A 15475-nucleotide genomic window follows, 5' to 3' on the forward strand; every position below is an offset into this window, starting at 1 on the left:
GTTACATTACAGTCCGTAACGTTGGTCAGTACCCACCTTGAGAGTAACGTAAACGGATCGCCTTCCTTTTCTTCTGTCAACCAGAAGGGCTAGTATGGGGTGCATTTAAGACGTGATATAACTTGTCTGTCGCGCTCGCTCTTGTGGCTGCGGGATGGGAGTGAGCGCGACGCAAAACTTATGTCGCGTCTTAAATGCGCCCCGTGTGACTAGCCCAGGCGTTCGAGAGCTCGCGACAGAAGAAAAGAAAGGCGACCGTCCGTTTACGTTACCAATTTTTATAACATTTAATATAGAATTTGATCAAAATATTGACGTTTTCAGTTGGTATTCTGATACGCTGTTATATGTACTTCAATATTGCAGGCGATGTTATTTGTCACAGGAACTTTTTCATCGCCCATAAATCTAATACATTAATGAAACATTGCAGATTATCAGAGCGCACGTTCTCGCTATGGGGCTACATGGCGAGCCACCTCAGCGAGTACAAGAACCCGCTGTATAACCCCAAGGCGCATCCCGACGTGTTACAGCCAGACTTGAGCCCGCAGAGTATTAGGTAATGTACCTACTCGTTTAATATCAATCTGTCAGCCATCACAGGCGCCACTTTTTATAGGAGATTCGCCACAATTTGTATGTCATCTTGATCAGCGCCCCTGTCGGTAAAAAACGCATCCAAATTCCTATCGAATTACCTAAACTTAACTTTAATTATTTATCATTTAGATAATCGTCTACTGAGTAGTTCCTATCATTCCTATCTTTTCTTGCACATCATCACTGTTATCATAACTTGCGGCTTAATGGTGTAGTGGTTAGTGAACCTGACTACTATGCCGAAGGTCCCGGATTCGATTCCCGGCTGGGGCAGATTTTTGTTTAAAGACAGATATTTGTGTTCGGGTCTTGGGTGTTCATATTTATATTTAGTATCTATCTATCTATGTATTTGTGTAGATATATCAGCCGTCCGAAACCCATAACACAGGTTCTGCCTAGCTTGGGGTCGGATGGCCGTGTGTGAGATGTCCCCACATATTTATTATTATTATTTTATTATTAATATTGCTTTCTTCCTTCTTCAGATTCTGGCGAGGCATGTACTGTCGGCACGAGAGCGGCGTTCACCCGCGGGAATCACTGGCGGACCTTCTACCAGCAGCCGTGGAACATAGTGCTGCGTTACAGCTGCACATCAATTATCTCAGCCAGGTGAGTCGTGCGGGAGTCACTCGCGGACCTAGTGCCGGCCGCCGTGGAACATATGCCGCGTTACAACTGCACATCAACTATCTCACCCAGGTGAGTATGGCCGGCTATAAAACCACTACCACAACCTACATCTACATGGCTACAGAACTAGTTTTCCCTGACGGTTGAAGGTTCTTCGGCAGATATGACAGATCAACCTTCATAACGGATACTACACCCGAAGCGGTATTAAAGTACATTGTTTAGTTGCGGATTTTATATAAAAAGATACACTTACATAGATTGTTTTCCTTTTATGACAAGAGTGAAAAGGTACTTATACAATATGTAATTTAGGGCAATAATGAACTAAATATCATAGCAATAAATTGCACAACGTTTTCATCTTTCCAATCCTATGATACAAAAAAAAGTTGGTGTATAATATAACATTGATGTATAACTTTTCGTTCGCAGAGAATATCGACGTTCAAGCGGTTGCTATCAGGCAAGAAGGAGGAGAAGGCCAAAGAGACTGGGGTCGTCAACTATCAGAACGGAAACTCAGACACCGTAGAGATTGACACCGGAGTGGAACAACTACACATTGACAACAAGTAAGTTCCATTTGTGTCAACCTTATCCCATATATGCTCAAAAGTAGTTTTAACATCAAGTTGCTTTACTTTGGAATATGTTTAAGATTCAGATTCTAAGTGCAAATATGAAAAAAACATAAGTGGGTCGTTAGTGACCCACTGGGCATATATGGAATAGATAGATTATTGTAATCTTATCTGCCTACAATGTAAAAGTAAGTTGAATTTGGGTGACCGATTTCAAGTGGTTGTTTTCTGGTCGCATCCGTGCTTCGGCCTGCACGTTAAGCCGTGGGTCCCGGTTGCTGCTTCGGCAGCAGTCGTTAAGCCTAGTCAGAGGCCTTCGGGCGGCTTGAAAACATCTGACAGTCGGGTTGCCCACTTACCCGACAACTCTCCCAGCACAAGCTTGCTTGTGTTGGGGTCCACCAACCCGCACTAGGCCCGCATGGTGGAATAGGCCTAAACCCTTCCTTCATTGGAAGGAGATCCGCCTCAGTGATAAGGACGTGATGAGTTGTGATGATGACTGTTATCTCTAGCTGTAAGCTTTCCTATCAATTAAGAAGTTTTAATGTGTAATAAACTATATTTATACTATTTCACAGACTACATTACGAAACCGGAGGCACAGTTTCTGAGATGGAGTGCGCGAATCACGACCATCCGTTGAAGGAAGCCGTCACCACCACCGCCAAGCCACTGCGGATACCCCTTATAACGGAGGTCAGTACGATACACGTAGACTCGGTATAGCCTATCAGTTAACGATATTTTAATAAGAACTAGATGGGGTATCAGTGCAAAAGAAACGTCTCATAAATAATTCCGCATTTCTGAGCTCCTATTTGAATTAGTTCGGTTCGAAGATTTGTGACTTTATTTATTGGTACAATGGTTGTCACAGGTTGAACTTAAAACGGCTTAACCAGCTTCCTACATACAGAATTTCATGGAAATCCGTCTATAAGTTTTTACCTGAATAAGTATAGAATTTCGCGTCTAATCTTAAAATAAAATCTTTCGCGTATTCTTGGTACTTATGTTTTAATATTTGTGGTGACCAATAAAGATATAATATATTCTATTCTATTGTTGCAGAAAGTAGACGCCAACATTCCGGTAACGTTTTCTCAGCTCGAGCAAGAGGTAAACTCGGTCGCGCTTGACTGGAAGAGCCTCAAGAATGTCACTGAATGCGGCTGCTCCACGCCGCTGGAACATTTTAGCAGAAAGGTGACTATTCTACGGTTTTCTCGGGGGAATGACCGAAACTAAAGCACGGTCGCTAAGCACAGCGATAAACGGGCATTGCCCTTTGTAGTTTGTCTCTGTCGCACGCGCTCAGTAATAGTACCCTCACTCTCGCACAGTACCTAACCTTGATGGCCGGCGGCAGAGATGGTAATTGGTAGATGCAAAGGTCAACGTTCGATTTTCTCTGTGCTTGCCGACCGGCCTTTATGAGTTTAGTGTTTGTAGACATCGTCTGCACGGGGGACTCGGGGTCCATTTTAAAACATTCACTTGACTTATAGGCTGGACTATTTAAGAAAACAATAAGTATATTTTAAATCAATACTGAATTTGGTTCCTATATATTTAGTGTTCTGATATATTAAGAGGTAGGTACCTACTGAGTTCCTAGCTGGTGTATTTAATTTTGCTTTATATAAGGCAATAGGCCCGCCCCCTATTACATTGGGACTAACATAACACTCTGGCGAAAAGTGGGTGCAGCAATGCACCTCTGCCTACCCCGCAAGGGAGTACATTAGTACAAGGCGTGAGAGTGTGTGTGTGTGTGTTTTATATAAGAATTTATGATTATTATTTTTTTGTTCCTATAATATATCCATTTCCATTTTATTACATTAGATAGATAAATAGATAGATTCATTTATTTGCTAGAAACATGGGTAAAAATTAGCTCTTACATTAATAAAATAGTGTCAGGTAAATTTCACCGATTGTTCGGTATGCAAATTATACTTATAAAACATATTATTTTTATAAAATTAAATAGGCAGGTACTTACTTATATAAAACAACAAAAAAACATGCAGAAACATGCAACCATGAATAAAACATTATTAGGAAAGATTTAGTGCTATTATATGAATAGATAATAATAACTCTCTTCTCTCCCCCCAGCACCACTGTTGGGGCTGCGGCGCGGCGCTCTGCACGCGGTGCGTGTCGGCGCGTGGCCCCCTCCCCGCGCTCGCCTCGCCCCGCGCCGCGCCCGCCTGCCAGGCCTGCCGCCTCGCGCACGGTCAGTCGCCTATACCCTGATATACCTACTAGTACCAAGTGACAGCCCTTTCACACTAGTCGTAAGTCTAAAAGAGTAAGGGCCAGGGCCTTACCACAAAAACTTAGACAGTATTTAACAGGTGTTTAGCGCTGTGAAACACCTACAAAATCTGTCAAATTTCGATTTAAAAACCTGTTAAACAGTGTTGTAAAGTTTTTTTATGGTAGTACAGTAAAAGTCGAATGCTCTGGTCACCATACACTTTCGATAAACACGCGTCTCATCCAATGTAAACAGGTCCATATAAAGTGTATGGTGACCAGAGCATTCGACTTAGTCTTATGCGACTTACGACTAGTGCGAACGGGTGCTGCCCCCTCCCCGCGCTCGCCTCGCCCCGCGCCGCGCCCGCCTGCCAGGCCTGCCGCCTCGCGCACGGTCAGTGTGTTAATCCAGGGTGTCAGCTGACTCCATACGAAATTTCGTTAAAATCGGTTCAGCCGTTTTGACGTGAAATAGTAACAAACATGCACACATCCACACATACTCACAAACTTTCGCATTTATAATATTAGTAGGATTACACTTACCGGGTAAAGTGGCCTTCAGTAAAGAACTCGGTCAAATGCTAGCCGCTGATTGGTCGAGGATCATCCAATAAGCTGGAGCTGCGGCGCTGCATGTCCGCGCGCCAGGCCTGCCGCCTCGCGCACGGTCAGTCCCCTATATCCCACCTTAATAAAAATCCCATAGGAATACCGCGATATAAAGTAGCCTATGTGTTAGACAGGCACACGATGCGTTGCGGCGCCGCACCGCATAGATTTGTTCTTGTTATTTTGCAAAATCACCATTTGATTGTCAAATTTACAAGGCCAAATCTCTGCGGCGCGGTTCTATGCACGCGCTGCGCCCGCCTGCCAGGCCTGCCGCCTCGCTCACGGTCAGTCGCTTATACCCTGATGTATGGTCAAGGTCAAGAGATGAATGAACAACACTGGCTCCTACGATACATGTCTCCTAGTGTAGGCTGCCAGGGTCATTTCATGCAGTCGAAGCCTTGTGTAATGTAAATTGTGTATGAGTTGTGAGTTAAGTTGTTCCCGCGGGAATACCGCGATGAAAAGTAGCCTATGTGTTAATACAGGGTGTCAGCTGGCTCCATAGTTATAGTTATAGTTATAGTTATAGAAAAGGGGAGGGCAACCAGTGCCCATTCGCCACTGCGACCTAAAAGATCTATTGTGACTCCCCTTGCCGAGTCAAATCTCACTATCCAGGCCCAGGTCTTTTATAAACCTGATGATCTTACCTGGAGGGAGAGACCTGACATCTATGGGGGCTAATTTGTAGCCGCCCAAGATTCTGTTTCTCTTGTGAATGATGGCCTCACATTCACAGAGAAAATGCATGGGCGTTTCGTCCTCTTCATTGCAAAATCTACAAGTTGGAGTATCGGACAGACCCATTTTATGTAAGTGACTGTTCAACCTACAGTGACCTGAGTGACCTGATAAGGTTCTTGTCAAGACCCTTAACTGGTTGCGTGTGAGCTCTAAAGCTCGACGCGTAAATTTCTGTGAATAGCCCACGATTAGGGCTCTTGAATGATGTTGCCCTGGTACATTATTCCAAGCCTCTAAGCTTTGGTACTGTGCCCAGTCCTTGATCTCGCGACGACTGGTGCATTTTGGTAGCCCGATGATGGGCTCGGGGCCCAACGGTAGGCTTTCTGCTCCCAGACGTGCGAGCTCATCTGCTTCCTCATTGCCATTGATGCCACAATGTCCGGGCACCCATCGCAGGGTCACTCTATTGTTAGCTCCAATTTTGTTCAGGATGAGGATGCACTCCATTATAAGTTTGGAGTTAACTTCTGCAGAAGTCAATGCTTTAAGAGCAGCTTGGCTGTCTGACAGAATAAGTATATTCCTCCGAGTGAAGGCTCTATCCAGGTTTTCGTATGCACATCCAATGATGGCATATATCTCGGCTTGGAATACGGAGGCAAACCTTCCCAGGCTCGCATATTTGCGCGCTCTTGGCCTTTCTCCGTAAATGCCTGAAACCTGCCAGGCCTTCCTTTTTGGATCCATCGGTGTACCACACGATGTCTCCCAACCGGAAAGTTTGAAGGGCCTTATCATCATTCCACTTCTCCCTTTCTGGTATCTCAACTGAGAAGAGCCTTGAGAAACAGTACTCCGTTTCCATAGCGTCGGAAGGCATCGCCATGGCATGGGTACTGAGAAGCTCTCGGTGGAGCGAGCTGAACACAGCCGAGTGCCATCGGTTCCTGCCTCCTTCAGCAGCCCGTAGCATAGCTGATCGAGCCTCTTTCTGCACATGTATGTGTAAAGGGCTAAGATTCAGCATGGCTTCCATCGCTGCTGTCGGAGTGGACCTTATAGCTCCAGTGGCCATCAGACACGCTAACCTTTGAAGACTACTTAATAGATCTTGACAGGTTTTTTGTTGGGTTTTCCTGTGCCATACTACGCAGCCGTATGTAACCATAGGTCTCACTACGGCTTCGTATAGCCAAAGGGTTAACTTCGGCTTAAGGCCCCATTTTTTCCCAACTAGTCTACAGCACGATCCCATAGCGCACTTAGCTTTCTGGGCTATGTACTGCAGATGTTGATTCCAAGTCAGCTTCTGATCTAGGATTACACCAAGATATTTGGCTTCTTTGGAGAAGTTTACCGTTTCCCCAAAGAGAACCGGTGGTCTCAGACCATCTAGGATCCTTCTTCGGGTGAACGGTACAATTATGGTTTTTCTGACATTTACAGAGAGTTGATACTCCCTGCACCAGTGCTCTACCATCTTAAGGGCTGTTTGCATCAGATCTGAAATCGTGCTGGCGCTTTTGCCTACGATGGTTATGACGAGATCATCAGCGTAGCCCTGAGTGTCGAAGCGAGCTTCATTGAGCTCACAGAGCAGGGTGTCGACAACAATGGACCACTCCAGGGGCGATAGTACGCCGCCTTGGGGACATCCTCTTGTTATTTTAACCTCAATGCTCTCGTCCAGGAGTGTTGTTTTAACAGTCCTGTTGGTTAACATCGATTCTATCCACGTAAGTGTGGTGTTGTCGATGTTTTTGTCCCTCATACATCTGAGAATGACATTCGTCGAGGTGTTATCAAAAGCACCCTCTACATCTAGAAAAGCACAGAGGGCAATTTCCTGCTGGCTGGCTCCATAAGAAATTTCGTTAAAATCGGTTCAGCCGTTTTGACGTGAAGTAGTAACAAACATACATACATACTCACAAACATTCGCATTTATAATATTACTATCTGTTCCCGCGAGCTTCGCTTCGCCTTAAAAAGTTTTCCCGTGGGAATTCCGGGATAAAAAGTAGCCTATGTTCTTTGTCAGGGTCTAGACCATATGTATACCAAATTTCACTCAAATCCGTCCAGTAGTTTTGCCGTGAAAGAGACAGACAGACACAGTTACTTTCGCATTTATAATATTAGTTAGGATAGTAGGATTACACTTACCGAGTACAGTGGCCGAGACAAGGTCCTCGGCTGAGCACTCGGTCAAATGTTAGCCGTTGATTGGTCGGGGATCGGTCGAGGATCGGCCGAGGATACTGTCTCGTACACATTAATAACGTGGGGACGTTAAACACCGACCCTGAACTGAAGCACGGTCGTTTTTCTGACTTAACCTTAGCGACCGTGCTTTAGGCCTGTAGTATAGGTAACGCATAGATGATATAAATACATAGATAGATACACAATTATATACATAATAACACCCAAGAACAGATAACAAATACCTGTTTATACAAATATCTGCCACGGCTGGGGATTGAACCCTGGACCTTCGGCATAGCAGTCAGGTCAACTAACCACTTCACCATTCGCTCCTCGAACCTACTGGCTCGTGTCAGTCGCCTACTATCGTGTCAGTCACTAAACTAACTAAAAAAATATATAATTATTAATAAAATAGCCTGGAAGAGATAGCTTTTAGCGATAAGGCCGCCCTTATTGTATTATAGATTTTAAGGCTTAAATGTTATCTTAAGTGTTTATGTACAATAAAATTATACTACTACTAGGTACTACTCACACAATTCCTAATCATACGTTTGACATGATTTGCGCTGATGACTTTGTGCATATTACGTGAAATAAATAGCATATTAACACCAGTTCTGTTTTTTTTTCAGAAGCGGCCACGCCGACTTCTGCTAATTAGAAGAATGTCGTCATCAGCATCAGTACCTTTGTGACAACTAAAACTATGATTATATGAGATCTTGGATATTTATTTACTTAAGTTCCTCTAATATTTTATCGTGTTCATTTCATACCAATTAAATGTACCTAACTCATTTACAATGAAATGAGAAACTAATCGTAGTTAAAATGAGTAGACATAACTTTATACTGTATTTGTTTCGGCAGATCCCGAATCCCGATTTCCAATACTGTGATATGTTTAATGTTCAGTTTTATTATAAGTTGTATGAATATAAAGCTTTAAAGTAATATGTTGTGTGTACATGTATTGCAGTTGCTTATATGACTTACATCTTATATTAACAATAGGTACACACTTATTATACTTTATTGAATTAATTTCGTAGCTAACAAATATCAAAGTAAATTTAGGCATAAGGTACGTACATAACAATAAAGAAATTCAAACAAGAACTCAATCATACAGACTTCACTGATGAAATTGAATTCTCATTCCAATTGTAACAGTTATCTAATTCTTACCCAAGTATTTTTTTCTACCAGCTTCTGTACCAGCAAGGGTCTTTTATTCTTTAAATACTTACTTGTAAAATGGAGCGTTAAAAACGCTTGTAAAAACAGTAGATAATAGAATGTGATGTAAATTTTACGTACTGTATTGTAACACAATGTACCTAATTATAGTTATAATGTTAAGAGTAGATAAATAGTTAGAATAAATTTTATTAAATAACACGTATTGAAATAAATTATATTTGATTATTTCTGAGAGGCACTCTACTGTTTTGTTGTTAGTCTATGTTATAGGTTTCTAAACGCATTCTAATTAGGTTTACTATCCACTAAACTTTGCGAAAAATTGACGAGGAAGTACTTACCCAGTACTTACCTATACTGAAATTGTTTTACTCCTTTGCTGTTGGTCGTAACAATGACTTATCTTACTCTGTCAATAACAGAAATGTGCGATAGACACAAACAGTCTGTAAAAAAATATTTAAAACGGCTATTCATTCAACCATTGACGGTTTATGAGTTTAGCTATAAAGAAATAAAGAAGAAAATACATTTATTCAGTAAGTATGTACTACAAAAATACACCACACACACTATACTTACATCCCTACCGTACGTAGGTACCAAACTTTATCTACCTAAAGCCGGGTCCAGATATGTGTATCATTTGTGCCGTATCAAGTTGTGGACGCCTCCGATTTGCTCTATATCTGTATCTTCACGATAGTCTTAAGTAATACCTTTGATGATCGGATAAAAACCGACACGACATGGGATGGGTCGTATCATAACGGCGTATCGAGATCGCGTATCATGATACGCGTATCATTAACCGTCCTCATATGCGATCGTGATACGCGTCGACGATACCGAAACGGTGATCGGATCGGGCAAATGATACATGTCTGGACCCGGCTTAACGTATCTGCGTATTGTATCAAGCGATGTATCAAGTTGTGGACGCCTCCGATTTGCTCTATATCTGTATCTTCACAATAGTCATAGTTCCTTTGATGATCGGATAAAACCGACACGACATGGGATGGGCCGTATCATAACGGCGTAAGTATCGAGATCGCGTATCATGATACGCGTATCATTAAACGTCCTCATATGCGATCATGATACGCGTCGACGATACCGAAACGGTGATCGGTACCCTTAGCAGGAACATTTCATCGTTTCCGTATTTCATTACTACACGTTAACTTTGAACGTATTGAAATGGCAGCATAAGCCTTCGTCGTGTGCCGGTCGTTACAACGTTACCAGAGTTAAAATAAGGTTGTACCACACTGAGTTTGTTAAGTTCAAAACCTTCATAATAATTTCAAAGTAAGCAGCGATTCCTTATAAACGCACTTTAACAATTGTCTATGGATGATAACTATGATTTGAACGCACATCCTAACTTTTTTTTTTGACATTTGTCATCTGTCATCTGTCAAATTATCAATCTATTGACACTGACAGGTCGGCTTTCATAATTATTTGTTAAATTTATTTATTGTTTTATTGAATTCAACGCAGTGATATGTGCCTACGGATACCAACGCCAAGGCCCACGGATGGAGAGGTCGCCAGTGGTGCCTTAATAAGTGGAAGGAACTAGCCAAGCTCAATAGCGAAGGGACGGGACAAGGAGTGATAAGCAAAGGAGAAAATTAAACATGAAACATAACATTAAACATAAAAGGTTGTCATGACAGATTATCCCCTCGTCTCTCAATGATTTCCTAATAACTAGGTACTCTTTAAAAAGCATTAACTAGTTACCTTGAGATAAAGCATCGGCAGTACTCATGTTTCTTTGAAATAGTTAGTAGTTATATTCTTATTCTTAATGATGCAATTATCATTTGTTTTGCAGGTATGGAGTGATTATATGAATAAATACAAAGAGAAAATGCTCCCAAATTGCCTAAGGGGGCACAGTGAATGGTTGATGGTTCAGCCCTAAAATGGATATGTCAGATTGAAAGCTGCCGGTGAATGCTATATAATTGATGTGATGAGATATAGAATCAGCATGGAACATGTGCCTGGTACGAGGAGCCAGCCCAATCCAGCTATACCAGCGTATCCTGTACCCAGCATCACGGACCAGGCCACCGCCTGCAAATGCACCCCCGTGAAGGCATAAATTATAAGTGTGCATTTTGATTGCTCGGTGAAGAATACATTTAGGAGAAAAGATAAATCATACATTTTGTTATACTATGCTGATGTTTGCAAATGTTACATGATACTACCTACTAAGATAAATATGTTTTTTTGTAAAATAAAGAATAAAAAACTGTTAAACAGAATGTAAATATTTTATTTATTTTGTGGTAATTTCATTTATCCAGAACTTTATACCCATTAGTAAGTGGGCCCAGAAAGTTGATGATTTATCATTAATTAAGTCTATTTAATTAATCCTGCCTACCAAGAGACTTATTACCTTTAGTTAGGTTAAGTGCCAATTTCTCCGTAGTCGCTTTGAGCATAACCAGGGAGTAGTGGTTGATTTTTGACACATCTTTCGTGAATTTTATATGGATATGACTTATAATTAATAAATCAATCCCTGTCAGTTAGATAACCGACTATGGAGAAATTGGCACTTAACCTAACTAAAGGTAATAAGTCAATAACTAACTGTCCTTAACTATTCTAGAGAGTGTAGAGTTCAAACACATCTAGACAGTAGCAATAATGGTATTTATTAATACAATTACACATAACTACAGTTAGGTACATTAGAATTTTACGAATTATAGCTTACAAAGCAAAACGTGAGTAAGTATAGGTGTTTGTGTACTGTGTTGCTACTTCTTACTGCTATTGGTGCCATGGATGCCATGGATCTCATCCGTCACGATGGATTCTCGGCACTTCCAGTCTAGTACGCATTCATCACGAGCTTCAATCACCACGTCATCACGGTCAGACACGCCAAAATCGAGGGCCACGTAATGCAACATACGGCACGCTGTACTTAATAGATTTTGCACACTGAACAGTTGTATAATAGTCTTGCTCCAAACAGCACCATCGATTTTAAATCACACACATCACAACCCTACATTTCCCATGAATTTTTGTAAATTTTGCCTCTGGGCTACCCTCCTCATCTACGTCTCTTGCTGCGTGTAATAAATACTAGTTTAGTTTAGTAGGGTATCTACGTGGTCGTAGCATATTGGTAATGAATAAAAAATACGAAAACCAAAAGAAATAAATGCTCTAACTTCCATTTTAAATAGTTGTCACTGAATAATTTGCAGTGAGAAAATCTTCGAGTAAACTCACGATACGATATGTCAAAATCAAATTCATGCTACCATTTCCTATACAAACCGCAAAATACTTCACGTTACCATACACGTTACTACACGACGAAAAGTTCCTGCTGCCGATTTTAGTTCTGCTACTGCCCGCCAGGGGCGCTGTTCATATTTCCCTACAAAATTCATCGTGTCAGATTTACTTCACGTCCTCGACGAAAGTTCGTGCTAAGGGCTCGGGTGATAGGTACGGTCAGCTGCATAAGTACAACGAAATTATAATTTTAATATCTCTCTTAAAAATGTTAGTTGTATAAGCTGCTGGTGTTCCAGTTTAAATAAATAAATAAATAAGTAGCTCTACACTTTAGTAACTTGTCAAACTACCTAAAACGCCAATGTTTGATTGAAATAGGCAGTAAAATGAGTTTGACAAGGTTCAAAAGTGTTTAGCTTCTTATGCAGCTGACTGTACATGTCTGGACCCGGCTTAATGCATGTAATAAAATATTAAAAAAATAGCAAAACGATCATTACTAAATTGGTTGTTAAAACCAAGATAAGTAAAAACGTTTATAACCATTAAAATAACAACCGTTGTATCAATCAAACGTTTATGAACAATGTTGTTTTCTGCAGTTGTTCTTTTGTTTGTGTGTTCATTAACTCCATCAATATATGCAATTTCGGGGAATGTGAAGGAAGGTGGCAAAACGATGGGTGTAGACACGGTTCACTATATGAAAACAGACAAGGAGACCGTTATCACTAGTCTAAAGACTGATAAGAGAAAGGACCAAAAAGCAGGTTGTGTATTTTTACTATAAAAAATCAATAAATATGCCCATCTTTCCATCTTTGCAATCCACAGAGACAGGAGACCGCGACCGCGACACATGAAATGTATGAAGGGAGACCAAGAGGTAGGTCTCGTTTCATACATTTTAGGCGCAGCGCACACCGAACTGCAAAATGCTCGCGCATGGTCGAGCAAACTTTTAGCGCATGTAGAACGCATACTCGAACATTTACTAGAAAGCTCGAGCATGGTCGAGCATCAAGTTGGGACGTGTATTCAATTTTGAAATGTATGGAATTATCATAAGATTAATTTTTCAATGATTTCACAATATGCTCTGCTCTGCTCTGCTCTTGGTGTGCGCTGAGCCTTATGTGTCGTTGTCGTGGTCTCCTGTCTCTGTCGCTGGCGCGAACCGCCCCGCGCCGCCACCTTTACTAATCACACGTTTTGCTGCAGTATGAAAAAATATAAATATGCACGATTTTGTATTAGTTAGGTACCTACTACCTGTTAGCATTGCAATTTATGATTTTTCTGGTTGACATCGTGGCTTTGCAGCACTTTTCGGATGTGTGTAATGTAACTAGCTGTATGGAGTAGGTAAATCTATATCTAATACCCTTTGCGTTGCTAATAATTTTACCATTGTGACTTATGACCTGAAGTAAAAAAAAACGATCAAATGCTTATACTACCTACTCTTGTTCTGCTCTATTTAGATCGTCACCACAAATCCGAGGAGTCAGACGGGTCTTACAACGCGATCCCACCAGAGGTCGCCCCTCACGCACTGGCGTTCAAGAAAAACATGTCTGAATGCCTGAAGGAAGTCCAGGCGAGTGACAAAAGAACAGTCAAGCGTCTGTCTCCCAGCAAACACTCTCCCATTCACGGGGAATGTTTAATCGCTTGTGTGTTGAAAAGAAACGGAGTCATAGAAAACGGGAAAGTGAATAAAGGTGACTTTTTAATTTAAATTCAAGTTTAAACGCAATTTTAACGTGGAATTCACCAAAAGCTAAACGAATTTAGTAGCCTGTCAAACGTCTGCCAGTTAGTACAAAATGTATTTAAAAATTGATTTAAGTATCTACAATTTTAAATACGTTTAGCGTTTGGTGAAATTCAACCTTAATCTTGAACCGTTCAGAATCTGTCAATTTAGTGTCTGAGTGAGATTAAAACACAGACTTTACTTTCAGGAATGTTTTTTTTTATATATCGTAAGCCTACATTTAAATAGAAGACGATGCGGAGCTACCGGAAAAAGACTTACTTACAATATCTACTGTTTTATTTACAGGCAACCTCATAGCCCTAGTAAATAAGTTTTACGCTAAAAATACGAAGGTTATGAAGAAATTAGACAAGAACTTAGACCGTTGTATTGATGCCAGCGTTCAAGTGAGAGACGAATGCAGCATGGCGGAGTTACTCAACCAATGCACCAACGAACTAATGGCGAATAATAAGCATAAACTAACTGTCGACTATTAAATAAAGGTTCAAAAGAAAATTATCCATTGTGGTAAAAGTTAGACACTTAAGCTATTTTTAGGTACCAGGTAAATACGTGAGGATGATCAAAAACGGACTGACTGAAGATATTGGATTGGAGAAACAAATTTAATAGGTACCTACCTACTAATCTATTAGGGAAAAAGTTAAGGCGGCGACACACTAGTGAACGTGGCTTACGGAGGCGGCTGACAGCCGCGACTTAAAGGTATCTGGGTAATACATTTACACTACGCTGTTCAAACTATCGGACGTAAGTCGGGGACGTAACCTTGAGCGTTCAGACGTCCGAGAGCGATCAGGCACGAATTGTCCCAAAAGACCGTGCACTCTACTCTAAGCCGTGCACACTATCAGTCGCGACTGACAGCCGCGTCCGCTAGTGTGTCGGCGCCTTTATAAGTAGTATTTAAGCCAGCAACACACGTTGGCCGAACGTTAACGAGTGAAGCCCAATGCAAACATGTATATTCACTTGTCTAGGCTCGCGTTGGTCAACGCTCGGCCAACATGCATTGCCGGATTTAAATAAATTCCATATACTATAATGAAGAGTCAAGTACACGCCAAGTTTAAAGAGCAAGCTGAGCTTCAGCAAGTTTTAATGGTCATACAACTCAAGGCCAAACATTTTTCTCACTATAATAACAAATGACAGTCATGAAAAGAGATTTCTAACGACATAAGTACGTCTGGTCGTTATTATTGGTAGGTGGGTACGGGTCCCATACATTTTTTCCCCTTATCCTTTGGTGATTATACTCATTATACTGACCATGCCTGGCAGTTTTGTTTTGGCAAATACGAATAGCCAAGTGAAGTGAGCATTACGGAAACCATGACATGTCATAGGCATAGAATAAAAAACCGGCCAAGTGCGAGTCGGGCTCGCGCACAAAGGGTTCCGTAGCAGCAAAATTACAGTTAAATCAACCTATCTCAAAAACTATAAGAGATACTTTGATCAAACCAAAAATCGTTGAAAGAGTTAATTAGCATGCATCACCTCTATTTTTTTTAGAATTTTATACCCCGTAGTTATAAAAATAGAGGGGGGGGGGACATACTTTTTACGACTTTGAGAG

At 41.2% G+C, this 15475-nt stretch overlaps 2 protein-coding genes and 1 long non-coding RNA gene across 4 annotated transcripts in view; all 3 read left to right on the top strand.

The window, feature by feature from the left end:
* LOC105398233 (myotubularin-related protein 6) overlaps positions 1-9031 on the top strand; it is a 47219-nt gene extending 38188 nt beyond the window's left edge. For both annotated transcript variants that reach the window (XM_048625478.1, XM_048625477.1), the window contains exons 12-18: positions 434-562; positions 1092-1218; positions 1675-1814; positions 2405-2522; positions 2898-3032; positions 3951-4071; positions 8249-9031. In XM_048625478.1, the coding sequence (XP_048481435.1) occupies positions 434-562; positions 1092-1218; positions 1675-1814; positions 2405-2522; positions 2898-3032; positions 3951-4071; positions 8249-8277 (799 nt within the window). In that variant the 3' untranslated portion in view covers positions 8278-9031. The remainder of the gene's footprint in view (positions 1-433; positions 563-1091; positions 1219-1674; positions 1815-2404; positions 2523-2897; positions 3033-3950; positions 4072-8248) is intronic.
* A 915-nt stretch (positions 9032-9946) lies between these two features.
* Positions 9947-11107, top strand: LOC125489495. The gene is made up of 2 exons (XR_007267045.1): positions 9947-10494; positions 10669-11107. It is a non-coding gene; the product is annotated as an uncharacterized LOC125489495 (long non-coding RNA).
* A 1229-nt stretch (positions 11108-12336) lies between these two features.
* LOC105384813 lies at positions 12337-14391 on the top strand. Its single transcript, XM_011555093.3, has 3 exons — positions 12337-12877; positions 13592-13831; positions 14176-14391. Exons 1-3 carry the CDS (start codon positions 12694-12696, stop codon positions 14367-14369), a joined length of 618 nt encoding a protein of 205 aa, XP_011553395.3. The 5' UTR covers positions 12337-12693; the 3' UTR covers positions 14370-14391.
* Positions 14392-15475: the final 1084 nt, after the last annotated feature.

This window comes from Plutella xylostella, chromosome 14, assembly GCF_932276165.1.
Source record: "Plutella xylostella chromosome 14, ilPluXylo3.1, whole genome shotgun sequence".
Taxonomy (NCBI): Eukaryota; Metazoa; Arthropoda; class Insecta; order Lepidoptera; family Plutellidae; genus Plutella; species Plutella xylostella.